The sequence below is a fragment of the Ahaetulla prasina genome, chromosome 1 (assembly GCF_028640845.1).
Source record: "Ahaetulla prasina isolate Xishuangbanna chromosome 1, ASM2864084v1, whole genome shotgun sequence".
NCBI classification, from domain to species: Eukaryota; Metazoa; Chordata; class Lepidosauria; order Squamata; family Colubridae; genus Ahaetulla; species Ahaetulla prasina.
In genome coordinates this window covers 217,757,616-217,776,241 of record NC_080539.1, presented here as the reverse complement: position 1 = coordinate 217,776,241, position 18,626 = coordinate 217,757,616, and the positions used below count along the sequence as shown (strand labels likewise).

At 37.4% G+C, this 18,626-nt stretch overlaps 1 protein-coding gene across 1 annotated transcript in view; it reads left to right on the top strand.

The window, feature by feature from the left end:
- MYO3B (myosin IIIB) overlaps positions 1 to 18,626 on the top strand; it is a 284,495-nt gene that overhangs the window by 186,148 nt on the left and 79,721 nt on the right. The window contains exons 25-27 of the mRNA XM_058190849.1: positions 4,741 to 4,852; positions 7,431 to 7,593; positions 9,279 to 9,359. Of these exons, the coding sequence (XP_058046832.1) occupies positions 4,741 to 4,852; positions 7,431 to 7,593; positions 9,279 to 9,359 (356 nt within the window). The remainder of the gene's footprint in view (positions 1 to 4,740; positions 4,853 to 7,430; positions 7,594 to 9,278; positions 9,360 to 18,626) is intronic.

The following is an 18,626-nucleotide window of genomic DNA, read 5'->3' as shown; positions in this document are numbered from 1 at the left end:
AAGAATAATGGAGATAGATTGCGGCCCATATTTTACAGTTCCTCATTTGCAGATGTTCGTAAGGCATTGTTCTCAAAGAAAGGATTGTTACATGTTTTTTCTAAATGCACTTACCAAGTTATAGAATAAAACTCATTGAAAGCAGCTGGACTTAACATTACATAAATCCATGTAGGATGGTAGGTTAAATCATCTATTCCTACCCAGTTCAACATAATTTATATATTTTCTACAGGAATATATACAGCTAAATATGCAAATAGCCTTCCTTCCTTCCTTCCTTCCTTCCTTCCTTCCTTCCTTCCTTCCTTCCTTCCTTCCTTCCTTCCCTCCCTCCCTCCCTCCACAAATATTTATTTTGTAAATGGAAACACCAAGTACAGAAAATGAAAACACTTTTTGCACCAGCATCGTATTTTCAGAAGCAGTTTGTTATGCATTAGATCCCTATTTCTTGTTTCATTTTTGTGAAAATGGAAATAGAGGCACTTAGATTTACATTCCTCCCTTTATTTGTTAATGCTAATGAGACTCATACAAGTGCATCAGGACAAGTTCCCTAGCTTTGATCTTGGCTTAAATTTTCCTGGCTTGTGAAATCCCTCAGAAGGGCCATTTATTATAGAACTGAGTGCATATCTTCTGCTGAATTACACTATTCATATGCAAGCAAGTATGTTAAGAGAACATTTACATGATGACAGGTCCATGCAATATGTTGGGGGAGGAGGGAAGGAGGGGTGCTATCTATCGGGTGGCTGCTAAAATCTCAAGGTTTGTGAAGTAGGATAAAGTGATAGGGGAAAAGACATTGTTAGTTGTGGGAGTGTTAGTAATGATGTAATTACTCACATCACCTTTTACAAAGTATAAAACAATTTCGGTTATTTATTCTACTTCCTCGTATCAAAGCAAACTTATTTCTTCAGAAATTGTTTTATTTAATTAAATAATTAAGAATAAAATGAAGTACTTAGGGCATCTGTAATACAACCCTTGTGCCCTAAATGATGACTCTTCAAATAGGAAGGGAATATCTCATTTTACAAAAGATGCTGTTTAGTATGAATGAAGGACTGTCAGGAAAAATGATTTCTTTGGGGAAAGTACTTGATCCAAGTCTGATTTAATCTTAAAGAATTCTATGAACAGAGAAACAAAGCCTTAATTTTGCCTGAACAGCGTCTGAACAATAGACTGAACTGGAACACTGCTCAGGTGATCACTGTGGTGAAACTACTATACTCCTGTATTACTTAATTGTTTCTAAAAGTGTATCTATACATATGAAGTACCAAATGCATATATAATTAAACTGTGCCTTTATCAAACTTCTTTAGATGTAGGAATTGGGACTTTTCAAAATGATCCATTTCATAAGAATCTTGTCCTTTACTTATTTATTCAGTTTTGCTATCTTTCTAAAATATTATATAGCTGTTAGCAATCCAAATATCTTGGTCTAGTAAATATTAACTAGAAGCTAGAAAAATGTTTGGCTTCTATAGACCTACTCCCCTTGTTTTATTAAATATGCTTCTTATTTATGAAATAATTGCTGCCATAATCACAATTTTCTTTATTATTTTATCCCCTATCCCCCACCCCCACTCCCTTGGCCGGTCCACAAAGCCAGAAAAGTTAGGGAACTCTGATCTAAGGAACAGATTAAAATCAATTTTAGATGATATTTTAAAAGTCTGGGATAATATAGGTGCCCCCAAAAGCAAGTTTTTCCAAGGACAGCCTTCTAGAGACATTTGATAAGGTCTTCTCACTGGTTATTGACTGCCAAATTTGTTTTAAAAGAGGAATAAGGCAGAGAAAAACTTAAATGTACTTAATATATGAATATGTACACATAAGATTATATTTTAACTGTCCAGGATCATAGTATAGTACTACGGTTGAAATAAATAGGGTTTACTTTGAAGTACATTCTTAAGCTATGAATAATTAAGGAATATTACATTATTCTGGCCATATGGAAGTCTTATGCATCTGATGGCCTTTAGGATGGGGACTGTAAAGTATTTGGTGGTGGTGGAAAGCTTCTCCAACCTACTAGAGATCTGAGTAATATTACCAGAGGTGGTATTCAGCAGGTTCTGACCAGTTCTGGAGAACCGGCAGCGGAAATTTTGAGTAGTTCTGGTAAATACCACCTCTGACTGGCCCCGTCCCCATCTATTCTCTGCCTCCCGAGTCCCAGCTGATCGGGAGGAAATGGGGATTTTGCAGTATCCTTCCCCTGGAGTGGGGAGGGAATGGAGAATTTACAGTATCCTTCCCCTGCCACGACCACCAAGCCATGACACACCCACAAAGCCACGCCCTCAGAATTGGTAGTAAAATTTTTTGAATCCTACCACTGAATATTACACTTCCCCATTAACAAGGAATGTAAAATATGTTTGATAAAAAAATCTATATATAATTCTCACATATAATAAACATATATACATATATGCATGTGTGTGTGAGAGAGAGTGTGGCTATGGTTTCCGGAAGATTGCGTGAATCATGTTTGAATAAACATACAAATTGTCAGTAATATTCTCTTTCTCAATTTCCCTCCCAAAACTATTCATTCTGTTACTGTTCCTTTAAAACAATATGTAAAACATTTTGCTTTCACATGGGGAATTACCAGATTTTCTTTTCTTTTCTTTTTTTAGTTTCATGTTACTTTGTAGACAACATTCTAATCCTATAATGGTGTCTTTGAGACATCCAGTTGATTCTGTATTTAGTAAATCGCTTTCAGTTTGATTGTTCTTCCACCAAATAAAGTACTACATGGATTATGGTATGATGCACAAGACAGAATGGTATGCTTAGAAAGCTGGTTGCTGAAAAAAAAAAAAGTGTTTCAAACTCAAAAATAATGAAGTGCTTATGGCACACTCACGCATAGTACAGGTACTCCTTGGCCTTCAAATATAATGGAGTCTGCCCATTATGATCATAATTCATGGCAGTCATTAAGCAAGGCACCCATATGATCTATGGCCATAATCCCTGCTCTCACTATTGCACCGTTAAGCAGAGCATGGAATGCCTCAGGGGTGGTGGAAGCCCTGGAAGGCCGAGCACAGGGCCAGCCCCACATTACAACCCCTCCCCAACTCACAGGTGGGCTGGCTGGGCCTCCCAGGGCCACTTCCATCCCCTGAGGCACCTGTGATTTTCGTCCACCCCACTGGAGCCCCGCAGGCCATAGGCCTGTTTCCTGCATTGCTGGGGCCTTGCATGTCTTGAGCCTACACCCTTCTCCACAACCCACATCATGGCTGGGTCCAATTCTCCTTTGAAAAGCAGGTGAGCCACTACATCGTCTTTCTACATGGAGGCCATGTGGCACCATACATAAAGCAGGGCCCATTTTGGGACCAGTCACAATTCAACTATACTGTACTGGACAGGGAGGCTGAAGGGTGTATCAGCCAGCTAATCTTCCAAGTGGGAGTAGACAATATTTGAGTGGTATGATGAACAGAGTCAATTGCTTTTAACTTCACCATTCATTCTCTTTTATTTCTTTTTATTGTAGAGGCAGAATCTTTTTTTGCCTTTGATTGCATTCTCACTCTCTCCTCTGCTTCCCTTCCCATACCAATAACTCCTATTTAATGAAGATGGATATGGAAGTCATTTTTACTGTAAACTAATTGTAGCCTTGACACACATTGAGTGAATCTGTGCTGTTATCTTTCAATGTCACCAATCTGCTCTAAGAAAAAAAAGCAACAGTAGCTGAAATATTGATGTATTAATGCTTTAAATGAACATCAGCTTTAAGGCTGGTGAAGAAAAAAATGTTATTAAGTAATTTGGAGCATCCCCATTAAATGTAGCAAGTTGATGCTCCCGACATTACCTTAGAATTGATATTTCTAATTTAAAGAAAAAAAACTCTTGCCCTTAGCTTTTAACGTCTCCAATAGAATTTCAAAATAAATGAAATTTATTGAAATCCTGAAATTAGTTAAGCTTAAATATGACTATCTATATCTATATCTATATCTATATCTATATGAGATATATATTATCTATCTATCTATCTATCTATCTATCTATCTATCTATCTATCTATCTATCTATCTATCTATATATATCATATGCCAAACATACATTTTTTATTTATTTTTTTATATATTATGGCATTCTGCTGTTTTAAACATACATAAATCACTTTTACAAAGTCAAAGGAAGTGAATGAAGATGAGTTGGCTGTGAAGAAACATTTTAAGTTTTCTTCTTGTGGTTTGGTAAGATTTAGATTTAATGGGAGCACTGACCCCTTCTAATCCAATTAAAATGCCCTGTCCCAAAAGGCTTATCAAGCTGCTTGGTTTTCTGATGGCTCTTAGACATATTCCTGCCTTTTGGCAGGTGATTTAGTGGCATGGGGACATACGTTTGGGCACATATACAATATATTGAGATAGCCAGTTTGGTGTAGTAGTTACGGTACGAGGCTAGAAACCAGGAGTCCATGAGTTCTAGTCCTGCTTTAGAGTAAATCGGTTTGATGACCGTGGGCAAGTCACTTTCTCTCAGCCCTAGAAAGGAGGCAATGACTAACCATTTCTGAAAAACCTTGCTAAGAAAACTGTAGGGACTAGTCCATATGCAATTGCTCTGATTCAGGGAATCCTAATCCATATTATTTTCTGTGCTATAGTAAACAATTTGCTTTTTCAAATCTGATCTTGGTTATCATTTATATTTCTATAGGTATTATTACATTGCTTTCAAAGCACATGAGAACCCTTCTCCAAGCAAAGAAAACTGCATCGCCATCCTTCAAAAGGCCAAGTTAGACAAGTGGGCTCTTGGGAAAACAAAGGTAGGATAAATTCCATTTCAAATTTCTTGGAGCCGAAAATACAATCACAACAAAAGCCCTGTAATATTTAGTAGTGTTGTACAAGATATTCAAACCAATGTTAACTTTAAAAACAATTCTTTACAACCTATGTCTAAAAGCTGATTACACTGTACTTCTTGCAGTATAGTCCTTTCACTTACAAGGCATGGGATACTGCTTTTCAAAAGACATGGACATATACCCTCATAAGAAAATGGAATTGTGTGTTGTGGTCCATTGGCATTCTTGAGGAATCCCTTCCCTTTTTATGTGAGAAATACTTGAGAAACAATAGTCTTTCTGGGATGCTCACCCTTGAAGTAAGGGACATTCTCAGATGCGATTGGCAGTGTGCAATAAGGGCCAGTGCTGTAAAGAAGAGCCAATTGGTAGGTCTGTTTATATTCACACAATCTGTTTGCTCTGGCATGGATGCTCCTCCACCTATCATGTGATGACGACATGTCCTCATGACATCACCTCTATCTATGAAATGGCTGCTAAGACAGTGTGAAGATGATCTTAGGGGTTCTTGTGTAGAATGTTGTTTGCATCTGGTATTGAAAAATGCAGTATTCTAATAAAAATATTTAAGATCAAACAGAATATGTACATTTATTTTAAAGAGACTTTTTTAAATTTATATTTTTACCTGAATATGAAAAACCGTGCATCAGGTGGCAGCTTTTGTACGGTGAGGCTAAATAACTAAAATAAAGGACCAAAGTGAGATTTTGAAAAATAAATATATCTTTAGATAACTTTCTAAAAAACAAGGACTGACCTTTGTAACAAAGGATGTGTGGTCACTATATCTAAGAGATGAAAATTCAATGTAGTCCAACATCTCTTTTCCTAAGTACATTTGGGGAGTCAGTAAAGGGGAACAAATGGTACCAAGTGTTTCTCTTCTACCTTCCTCCAAGCAATTGATCTCCACAGATATACACCTTTGAACACTGAGCTCCATTTGACCTTCATGACCAATATATCTTATAATAATGCAGTGCCTCTTGTAAAAATGATATAAGCTGTGACTTTCCACATATCTTGAAACTTAGGTAAGAGATTTCAAATAACCTTAAAGCATCCTGAAATAATTCCAGCGTATGACTATTGCCTTTCCTATCTGAATTAATATTTCATGATTTTATTTAGTTTTGTTTTGTTTTGAAATGATGTATGACTATCTTGGCTCTTCTGAGCGTAAGTGTTGAATTCATTTCAATTTTTTAAAGCTTTGCAGTCACTGCCCAAACTGCATAGATATTGCATTATGTACTAGAGCCTGGACATCAAATCAACCTGCTATCACTTCATGCAAATGTCTATGCTACATCCCTATTATAAATAGCCTAAAGATATTTTTTCATGAAGAGTTACTTCGGTGGCAGTCTGGCTGACAAAATGGTTATATATACACAACTTATACAGTCCTCTCAAAAGTCACCTTCCTGCAAATGTTCCTTGAAGTTACTTTAGAGAGAAGCATCTCCTTTCCCATTCCACTTGTTTCTGGATTGGGATCTGAACTTAGATTTGATGTTGATTGATTGATTGATGGATTGATTGATTGATTATCTGTCATCAAGTCACCTAGCAACCACATAGATAGATTTTCTCCAAGATCTCTATCTCTAATTTATTCTTTCAAGTTTATCCTTGCTTTAGACATTGCCATTGTAAAGGAGTCCTTGCTGCTGGTCATCATCATCTTTTTTCTTCCACCTTTCCCAGCATTATATATTTTTCCAGAGAGCTTAGTCCTTGCATAATGTGTCCAAAGTAGAATAAATGGAGCATGGACATTTGTTCCTCAAGTGAGAATTATGGATGGATTGATTGATTCAATGATCCATTGGTTTGTTTTCTTGACTGTCCTCAGAATTCTTAAAGACTTCTTAAATTAGAGTCTTCCTTAATACCAAAGTTCAAAGGCATCAATGCTGTTCCTATCCTGCTTCTTTCAAGTCCAATTTTTGCTTCTACTGAATGTCATAGGTAATACTACTATGGCTTGTATTTTTGACCTTAGAAAGACAAATAATAATTATAATAATAAATTCTGCTACAGAGACACACACACACACACACACACAAAGAATATATTGGTCAATTCAAGGCAGCTAACTAATTAATTCTTCTGCCTTCTGTTTTTCCCACAACAACCCTGTGAGGTGGGTTGGGCTGAAAGTAAGTAACCCAGCCATACTTTATGCCTAAAATAGGACTAATCACAGTCATCTGATTTCTAACCCTGCACTTTCACCATTATACCTAGCTAGCTGTCATCTATTTCATCTTAGGCATTTTGAGGGCATGGGCACTAGATTTTCCAAAAGGAGTTCTGAACTGAGCTGAAGAACAACATATTTTCCATTAGAAAGAACAGTTACTATTTCTTTGCAAAATGCTACACTAATGTTGCTTGGAAAGCTGCCATCATTCTGATAGATCAGATCAAGCCTCCCCTTCTTATCACACTATAGACCTATCTTTGTGAATTAATTTGCTCTGCTGATCTATCAGATAATGGGATGTCGCTGTTTTGTTTCAGGTTTTCCTGAAATACTATCATGTTGAACAACTGAACTTGTATCTGCGTGAAGTTATAGGCAGGGTGGTGATAATGCAGGCTTACACCAAAGGCTGGCTTGGAGCGAAAAGGTACAAAAAACTGAAACAGAAAAGAACCAACAGCGCTATTACCATTCAGTCAGGTAAATATTCTGGGTTTTGTATATCACTGAGGATTCCAGAGTTTCAAACTGTTAAATTGCAAATAAAGTGTTTCTTTGGTTTTTTTTTTAATACAGGTAGTCTTCCATTTACAACTGGTCGCTAAGCAACCGGTCAAAGTTACAATGAACCCTGAAACAGGTCTTACGGCCTGGATTCGAAGTTCCAATGGCCAATTTCCCTCCCCTGCAATCATGTGGCCCCATTTTGGATGCCTGGCAACTGGCCCACATTTACGGCCACTTACAGTGTCCTATGGTCACATGAATATTGTATCCAGTTCTGTCCACCACAAATACAAAAAAAAAGATGTTGAGACCTGGAAAGTATGCCAAGAGTAACAAAGATGATAAAGGGTCTGGCGGCTGAGTCGTATGACAAATGGTTGAGGGAACCTAAGTATGTCTAGCCTATCAAAGAGAAGGATCAAGGGTGACAGGGTAACTGTCTTCCAGAACTTCAGGGGCTGTCACAAAGAAGAAGGAATAGGCTTATTCTTTAGGACACCAGAGGACAAGACAAAAAGTAAAAGGTGGAAGCTTGTCAAAGAGAGATTACAATCTAGAAGTAAGGAAAAATTTCTGACAGTAAGTATCAGTGGAATAGCCTTCTGGGGTTGTAGATGCTACATCACCAGAGGTTTTCAAAAACAGACTGGAAAAACCATATGACTGGGATGGTGTAAGATTCCTACCTTGCAGGGGATTGGACTAGAAGACCTCCGAGGTCCTTTCCAGCCCAATGATTCCATGATTCTATGAATACAATGTAAAGGTCATGAAATTGGGTATAGTCACCTGATGATCCACTTAGCTATCGTCCTGACTTAAACCTGTATGTTATGTTTGAAAGTCAAGGCCAACCTGTAGACAACAACTCTTCACCTTTCTTCTGGAACTTTGGAAATGGATAGTCGAAGAGACAGGCATCCTATGATCCTGATGTCAGGATCGTTGGATGAGATCTATGGGTCACCTGCTAGAAAGCCTGCTCTTAAGCTTCCTGTTCCCTGCATGGATGTAATCCTTTTCCTTGAGATAAATTGTTTGGAAACAAAACATTCATATTTGAATATATTTATGGTGCTAGAATGCCATAATCTTTGGAAACAAACGTTTCTAAATATTTTTCATTCTGTCAGTGCCATATCTGATAGTAAGAACAGATAGACATGGACCAGGTTTATGGCTTATTGCAGATTCCTGAGAGAAGGCGTACACTACAGAGTATCTGAATAGATTAATATGAGTGATGGTATCCATTTTCTTATCCTTTGACCTCTTAATATATATTTCTGATATTAAAATGGCTTGGCATTTGTAGGAAGATAGAGCTAGACGCCATTTACCTCTTGTCTATTTCCTCAGCAATTCAGCTTTATTGCTACAATGCTTATTCTAAATATAATTATATTCAGCAGTCAATAACTACTCTTGCATATTTCTCTGCTGGAGATGCTAAGCCTAATGACAGAACATGCCATACAAAAAGTCCATAGTTACAGGGAAGGAGCTTCTGAGACAGATTCTGATCATTCAACAGGCTGTTCCACTGGGATAGTGCCTGGATGGGAAGCGGGTACAGATCACACTGTGGCACATTTCTCGTTCTATAGCCTTTTCCTTTAAGCCAGTATAATTCACAACATATGACTTTGTATTTTTAGCCTGGAGAGGATATGATACTCGCAGGAAGTTCAAGGATATAAAGAACAAAAGAATTGATGCCGCTATTCATATTCAAGCAGGTAATTAAAACAATATTTTCACAGCTGACACCTATTTTACTGTGGGTGATTTCCCATGTCAGTCCTTGTGTCTGATAGAAATAATCTGCAGCCCAGACAAAAGGCTCTTAAGTTATGATCTGTTCAGATGACTGCTTTCACTCTAGTTGACGTGCAGTTGATTCAGACTGCCAGGGAAAGTGCTCAGTCAGTCCACAGAACCAGTTTATAATATAAAATCTATGTTTAATTGCACTGATGATGACCCAAAATATTGCCTAGTGCTGCCCTTCGAAAAACATCATCGTATAATGAATTTTATTGTTGGATTGGAAGAATATGTATGCCCAGATAAATATTTGGACTACAGAGAGTACTCAACTTATAGATTTAGTGGCTGCCTGAAGTTACAACAGCTCTGAAAAAAGTGACTTACGACCAGTCCTTGCACTTATAACCATTGCAGTATTCCCTACGGTCACATGATCAAAAATTTGTTTGTTTCACAACTGGCATTGCTTTAGGATGGTTACAGCATCCTGGGGTCATGTGACTGGCATTAGTGACCTTCCTAGCTGGCTTCCAACATGCAGAGTCAATGGTAGAAGCCAGATTCACTTAAGAACTGCCTTGATGCACCTAACGACAATGGCAAAACTCAACAAAACTGATATAACAACTGCCTTGTTTAGCAATGAAATTTTGGCCCCAATTGCGACATTAGTCTAGGACTACCTGTACTCTGTGCTGCCTAGGATTCTCTTTGGATGTTTTCTGTTATTGAAAAAAACAAAACTGTAATATAAAGCTTAATGTAGATTTAATGCAAATGTTAAAAGAAAAACAAAGCTGTGGTGCAGTTTGGGATTCTTTCCCAAACTGCCTTGGCCATGCAAATCTAAATAGGGCCAAAAGATCTGGGCAGCAGAATTCTTGGCAACTATTAGAATTTTCAGGATCTCTTTGCTGCCATGCAAATGATCCTCCAGAATTTTGCAGCCCAAACTGGGTAACTTTGCACTCACAGTTCTGAAAGAAAACGTTGAAATTCAGTTTTCAGCCACCCAAACCTTGGCCCCATATTCTATCTATTGCTTCACCTCTGTCCCATTCAGGATATTCTGAACCAAGAGTAAACCTTTTTATGAATATTAATATGAACGTAACTAAATCAGGAGAAGCCCATTGCTTTGTGACAGAGTATGTGCTTTGCTTCTCAAGTCCATAGCATCTTTTAATAAAAGAATCTGACTGTTCTTTATTTTAGGCTAAGCTGTAGCATAATAGCAGAGGTGATGTTTTGCCTGTAGAAATTTGGAGTCCAGTCCTAAAATGCCCAGTTAAAAGAATCCAGTAATAAGGGTTCTGAAAGTGTTTTATCTGAGATTCCGGATAAGATTTCTTGTCCGTGATCATACAACTGAGCTAATAGAAAGCATTTTCCTAATTTGAACTATTGGTATGAGAAAGAGAGCCCACAACTTTGAACAGAGAGAAATGTTGCTTTGAACCTTGTGATAAGAAATGCCTGTAAGGATTAAACTAAGCATTATCCAAATCATAGGAGGTGATATGGGGGAAATCAACTTGGGAGATGGATGGAGAACCAAAATATGCTGAAGGAGACAAAGTGCTTAATCTTTCCCCTCACAGTTGCCTTTGTACTCCAGAATGTCTCCCCAGCTGCTCTTATTTGCATAAGGAGGTTCAGTCTTTTTTTCCCTTGCAAGCAGTTGTTTGATAGGGCAGGTGGAAGGAGTGAGATTAGGAAGAAATGAGAGGTTAGGAAAGGGTTAATCACTTTGGGCTTTATTATTTTTTCACCCTAAGGGCTTTTCAGCTCTACAATCTTAAACAGCTTGGCTCTTGTGGATAAACTGGCTAGAAACCAAGCCAGCTTCAGCAACCCCTTTTCTGGAATTCAACTCCTTCCTCTACTTTGGCTTCAGCAATGGCCAGATGTTTAGACTGCCTGTAATACAGCTACTGACTGGCAGATTACTACTCCTATCCATGCTAGAAAAGCAAACACCAATCACTTTCTTTTTCTAGATATGTCTTTGATGACTTGTCGTTTCCCTTGACAGACCTTTTGTATGAACCCTTTCTGATGATTCCAGAACCATCCTTCCTTTTGAATTTGGCCAGGAAGGAAGGGAAAGTAAAAGAATCTTGTCAATTTCACTTGGTTACTTATAATGTGTAGTGGAAAAAGATGGGGGGCTGGGATCTTTGGAGCAGGGGTCTCCAACCTTGGTCCCTTTAAGACTTGTGAACTTCAACTCCCAGAGTCCTTCAGCCAGCAAAGTCCACAAGTCTTAAAGGGACCAAGGTTGGAGACCCCTGCTTTGGAGGACATCATATGTCCCTATCTACAAAACAAAGACAGAGACCTAAACTTGCACTGGAATAAATGGTCATTTGGTTCAGTCCTAAATTACTCCCTCTAGATTTTTTCCCCTCTCTTTAAAAATAGATACAAGGTTTTTTCCCCCCCAATCCTGTCGATGTCATATTTTGTCAAAATCTATTTCTAGAATATTGCATTGTGCCTTTGTACCTGAGGAGAAAATCATCACCATATATAAAGGAAAGTGACTAACTGTTTCTAGAAGTTACTGGAAATTGCTCTAAGAAGTGAAGAGTGAACAGAAATTCTAAAGCATCCCTTTCAGGATTAGTAATAGGCAGCATATGCACTTCATGAGGCTCAGCCTGAAAAGGCTTAATTCTGGTGAATAAGAAACGCTGCTCTCAGAGAAGACCACTTTTTTTCATTTGAAGTAAGTAGGAAACTCAAATTACCTAAGGAACTCAGCCAAATCATTGGTTCATCTAATGTACAGCTGTTACCAGAAACTTTCCAGAGTTTCAGGAAGAATTGTTTTAATCTCACTAGAGACGCCAAGGATTGAACCCAAATTGATCTTCAAGAAAAAGGATGTCTTCTACCACTGACTATGATTTCCCCTCACCCCCGTGCATGCAATTTCTTTTTTCCTATCTGGATCCCTATGCTAAGAATGACTTCAGATTGAATGAAGGCCATCACAGTAGAGGCTTGTTCATTGAATAAGCCCTCAGCTAAGGGCTAGAAACCTATAACTTCTTTCCAGCAGGAGCAACAAGATGGTTCAATCATATCCAAAGTTGAGAGTACACTGTCACGTGTACCTGTCATACAGGTTTTAAAATGATGTTTTATACGGATTTTAGAGATTTGCACAAATTGATTTATGTATCTGAGGTATGTGTGATTTTATGTTTACACACCTTAGGAGTGCAACACAGTGCATTTCTTTGTTTGTTTTATTTTGTTTTAACATTAGAGAGACTTTCAGTACATGGTAGTTTTCCATTTCTTCTTTTTGTCTGGAAGAACAGGCAGAAGATGTAGACACAGATTATTTTTGAAGTTAGATCTTTTGAAGTTGGCATCTGACCACGTGCCTCCAAATGTGTCTTGGTTGCATCTTGTTTTTACAGTCTTTCCTCCCATTGGTGCTTGATAAGGGAAACGGCAATTGATCCAATCTCAGCAAAAAGTCACATGAATTCTGAGACTATGGCATTGCCATACTATAAAATGTATATAAAATACTTGGGATAGTATCTCTAACAGTATAAATAAATGGAATATATCGGCTGTTGAGATATTATGTATACTTTCATCAGAACATAGGAATTCGAAAGAGAATTAAAGTTCTTTCAAAAGTATTCTGGGGGTTACTTTCTTATACAACTTATGAGATGCATTGGTAATTACTTTTTAATGTAAAATGGCACATTTTACTCCAGTTCAGGACACTGGTTTCTGGGCAGGGAGATAAAACAAGAGGCTATAACATAGATAGCCTATAGAAAGCATTAAAAAGCTGCATATGAAATTCCATCAGAGCAGGGGTCTCCAATCTTGGTCCCTTTAAGACTTGTGGACTTCAACTCCCAGAGTTCCTCAGCCAGCAAAGCTCTGGGAGTTGACGTCCACAAGTCTTAAAGGGACCAAGGTTGGAGACTCCTGCATCAGAGTACTTTTATTCCAACCCCGGTTATAAAGAGTTATTTGTATTGCTTCTATGGGAGAGTTGAAGTTGAGTGTCAAATCGCTCTTCCTGAAAAAAAAATTTTTGGTTGGACACTGTCTATGCTATGTTTCTGAAACTCTCCATTAAAATCTTTATTCTTTCAAACTGTATTGGCCATTTTCAGGATTTTATTATTCCAGCAATGTGTATTTCAGCTTTGTATTAAAATAGAATAGAATAGAATAGAATAGAATAGAATTGAATTGAATTGAATTGAATTGAATTGAATTTTTTATTGGCCAAGTGTGATTGGACACACAAGGAATTTGTCTTGGTGCATGTGCTCTCAGTGTACATAAAAGAAAATATACCTTCATCAAGGTACAACACTTACAACACTTAATGATAGTCATAGGCTACAAATAAGCAATCAGGAAACAATATCAGTATAAATCATAAGGATACAAGCAACAAAGTTACAGTCATAAGTGGAAGGAGACGGGAACAATGAGAAGATTAATAGTAGTGCAGATTTAGTAAATTTTGCAGATTTATTAACAAGGTTCGATGCTATAGAAACCCCACCACCAAGCACTCGTCGAAAATGCCTACAAAATATGATCAATAAAACCTGAGGGCTTTTGTTTCTCTGAAGAGTTTTGGTTTATTGCCAAGGCATTCAAAGAGTCATCGAATGTAATATAAGTGTCTCTTTAAAAAGAAGAAGTTTTTAAAAAGGAAGAAAGAAACCAGAGTGGGAGGAGAAAAGGTGGTCTTGAAATTTAGGAAGCCCTTGGCTTACATGTTTTTACGCAGCTCATATTGAAATTTGTTTTCCTTTCATCTCTTTCCCAGTAAAAGCAGCAGTGAGGTTTATCCCTTTAGCTTCCTCAGAACTTCCTTTCAGAATTCCCAATCTATTACAGCACATTCACATACCAGAAACAAGATGCCTTTTCATGCTGTCAACCTTTTTCATCTGAAATGTAAATTAATTCTTGCCTTGACAGAGATCAAAGTAGGGGTATTAACCTTATTGGACCCTTTCTCCATCAGAATCTGTTCCAAAGACTGGTGCTGTTGATGTCTGAGAGGAGAATGCATCCTTCAGTGTTATCTATGGCCCACTTCCAGGCAGTCCTCTTGTCTACAAGTCACCATTTCAAAAGCAGTAGTTTCTTTTGTAAATGACCTTATCATTACTTTATACTGTGCGAAGGGAAAGGGGTGGGGGGAAGAGGGAGTGCTTTGCCTGAATAATTCTTCCAGGATTAGCCTGCTCATTTTAATTGTGGGGCGGAGGAGGCTACATTCAGAATTCAGAATATTCTTTGAATGGTTTTGACAGCAAGAGATCGCGGCTGGATAGAAAGTCTTGTTCAGGTTGTTTATTTTCCAGCAAAGCAGTCTTTAGAGATAGGCTGCATTTGCATTTTGAAAATAAATAGATTCTCAAATACACAAGTGGCTAGGCGAGCAGTTAAACAGACATTGATAAAACGCGGAAGGGGGGGGGGAAATAAATGGGGGGGGGAAGGCTTCCATGTTAGCTGCCTTGGGGGCTCCACAGCAGAGTTGAAAGGTGGGATAGAAATATTTTAATAAATGTGGAAACCCAGAGTACGTGAGAAATAAGTTTATTGTTGAGTTGAGTTTGGAAAACTGATATAATTTGAAATTTAATTGGATTTATTTAAGTTGTGAAATCAGATAGGCCCCCAGGATAAATTATATGAACCCATCATTGCTTTAGCTTATGTACTGCTTAACTTTTCCTCCAAAGCTAAGCAGTGGGGAAAATTTCTACTTCTCTTACAATGGAAAAAAACAAACCCAGGTTAAAAAATGGACCTACTCTCTCCAGGTACCATATCATTATCATATATCCCAAGGTCATTAGCCCCTCAATCTTTTTTTAAAGTGCAGATCATAGTAGCAAAAACATTGTTCTCTTTAGTTCAACTATTTTAATCAGGAAGATAAAGTACACCAGATGCTTAATTCTCTTCGTTTCTCATCCCTAGTTCTTGCAACGCAATCATATTTTTACACTTTTTTAGTATTAAAACATTTAGGTGATTAATTTTAATTCCATTTAGTTTATTTTGCATTCTGGAAATCAAGTTTGTTGCATTGCTCCATATAGTACCAACAAAGTAATAGCTATGAAGTCAATGATGATCATGTTCCCCCTTCTCCCTCCCATCCCATTATCTGCAGGATTCCCATCTTGGTGTCTTCCAGATGTGTTGAATTAGCCAAGAATTGTTGTGTTGACTATGAGATCTGCAAAGTATGAAGTCGCTTTACAATTTCTCTAAATGGATGAGTTTCTACAGTATATCCATTTAAAGAATTTGAGGAATCTTTTAAGAGAGTTGAAAATACCCCCATTCAATTCAGAAGGCAGCTTTTAAAAACTTTTATATTATATTTAGGAATATTGATAAATTTTCCTAAAACATAGATGTGCCTTAGCTTTTAAAAACACATTAATGGTCTATTGGTGTTCAGTTAAGTTATTATTTCCAAATATTTGATTCCTTCATTTAAAAATAAAATCTCTTTGATCAAATAATCTTTGAGTCATTTTATAAAGACTACAACAATAAAAAGATAAAACAGAAAGCAAAGAAGGCAAGTGATAGTAATATAATAAGAGGTGCAACTCTGTTTTATTAAAAGTTTTAACAAATGAAATAAGTTTTACCTATTGCTTAAGAGAAACTAAAAACAAAATTTTATCACACAAATAGGTTTGAGGATTATGTTCCATTGTTAGAATGCAGAAAAATACAGGCGTCTAATGAGTATTTGATATGTGCTGCAGTATGCCAAAGATGGTAATTCTTTATCATTCTCTAGTCCCAATCTCAAAAACAGGATTTTAAATAGTCATCCAGAAACAGACTGTCAAGAACTCTTGTTGGTCTAAAGAAAATATGCATTAGAACAGGGATGTCAAACTCAATTTCACTGAGGGCCACATCAGAGTTGTGTTTGACCTCATAGGGTGGGGGGATTGAAGTCACTCGTCCTGCCTGGGTTCCGTTTTTGGCTGCAACTATCTCCTGCAGCCCTCTATCAGTGAAAATGGAGCCTGGATGCCCACCTGGGCTCCATTTTCTCTGGCAGAGGGCTGCAGGAGGTTGTCACGGCCAAAAATGGAGCCTCTGAGGGCTGCGCATGGCCCTCCCAAGCTCCATTTTTGCTTGCAGAGGCATCACGGATTGCTTGTTCACTGTTTCCAGGGCAGCGCCATGGGCCAGATCTAAGCACCCTGTGTGCCTTGAGTTTGACAGCCCTGCATTAGAAGAAAATAAAGGTTGCTCCACTCAGAAGTTGGTCCTTAGTGCCTCCTGGAATTGCCAGTGTAATTCGTTCCCATAAAGATATGGGCCTGCTGCCCTATACAAATAAGAGTGCCCATGGTAGGGGATAAAGAAAAATCAAGACAGTGACCAGAATCATGAGATGGAAGCCCAAATGCCTTTTTATGTGCAGCGCAATATCATTTTCACAAGAGTATTGCCAGTCCAGGGACTCCCATTCCTGTTTGTAATGCATAATTCTCTATTTATTTGTTAAAGCTCATGCTGTTTTATAAACTATTTCTTTATTAAAATCATTTTTAATGTTGTTTTTGTCTTCCAAGGAATTAGCTACACCAGTGCCCCACCCAGTGTTGTATCATATGCAAACTGAATAAGCATTCCCTCTACTTCTTCCCACTTGTCATTAATAAAAATGAAAAATAAAGAACCCCGGACTGAATTTCATTGCATACCGCTAATGAGCAACAGATATATAATTTTTGAAACAGTTTTGTATCCACTTAATTGCCATGCCATCCAGCCTCATGTTTAATTAGAAATTAGAAAGTCATGAAGTACTTTGCCAAATCAAAATATAATATATATTCCATCATATATTAAAGAAGTTAACTTATTTTTGAAAAAGAAGATTATTCTATCAAGACAGATGAATCCATGCTGATTTTTGGTAATTATTCCATTGTTTTCAAAGTACTTAAAAGACATTTTATGATTCTCTCTGAAATATCAACATAAAACTAACCAGCCGGTTTTATATCTCTTTGTTAAAGGGAATAAAGAAAAGCATTTTAGTTGTCCAATCATCTCTTACCTATTTGTTCTTTCCAAAAATAATATGTCTGGCCTATCGCTCACTGGAACATTGTTTATTGTATGGCAGAATGGGAAGATTCTGCCTAAGCAGGGGGTTGGACTAGAAGTCCTCCAAGGTCCTTCCAACTCTGTTATTCTGTTCTGTTCTGTTCTGTTCTGTTCTGTTCTGTAAGATAAATGGCCCACTTTTTTTCCATTTTTTTCCATTTTTCTATTTCCATCATCCATCCTTTCTGGATGAATCCTCAACCAAGTTAATTCTCACAGATCAGTCTTGAAAGAAGGGCATAGTCTTAATCTGAGTGATTGGAGCTCAGTTCTTGACATATTGGGTCATGAGATATTAGGGCATGAATTTTATTTTATTTTATTTATTTTATATTTTATTTATTTTATATTTTATTTTATTTTATTATTTTATTTTATTTTTAACTGCTAAGTGCCTGGACAAATCCCTGAAGTTTTCTTGACAAGGTTTTTTGAAAGTGGTTTGTTCTTGCTTGTTTCCCAAGACTTGCGAATGAATGAGTGGCCCAAGGCTACCCAGCTTGCTTTGTGTCTGAGGCTAAAACTCACCGTCTCCTGGTTTCTAGCTTGATGCCTTAACCACTACACCAAACTGGCTCTCCCATCAATATTAGCAAGATATTTTGAAAACATATTCCGTAGAAATTACTTCTCATCTATATGAACACTATTAAGGATAAAAATCTTCCTGCACAGAATCTTTGATATCTAGGCAGGTTTGTATTGCTTTACTTCTGACATTAGCTTATATGTTTAGAAAAACAGTAAGGAGAATCATGTAAATTCTTTATTAGCCTGAAAAAATAGCACTCTCTTCAGTACTGACTTTCTTCATGTGATCTTACTTGGCCTCCTGAGGTATTGTTCAGAGCCATCTCTATAATAATAGATAATAGTAGGTGACCTGATATCCTCTGGATCCTTTGATATCGAATTGTCGTCTATTTCCACAATTCCTTCAGCTCTATGGACAAGAGATGGTAGATGCTAAAGCTCAAAACTTCTGGAGAACAGAAAGTCAGTTGCTCCTATTCTGTGTTTCTACAACTCCTGAAATATGAGTGCTTGGAATTAGTTAGAGGTCATAT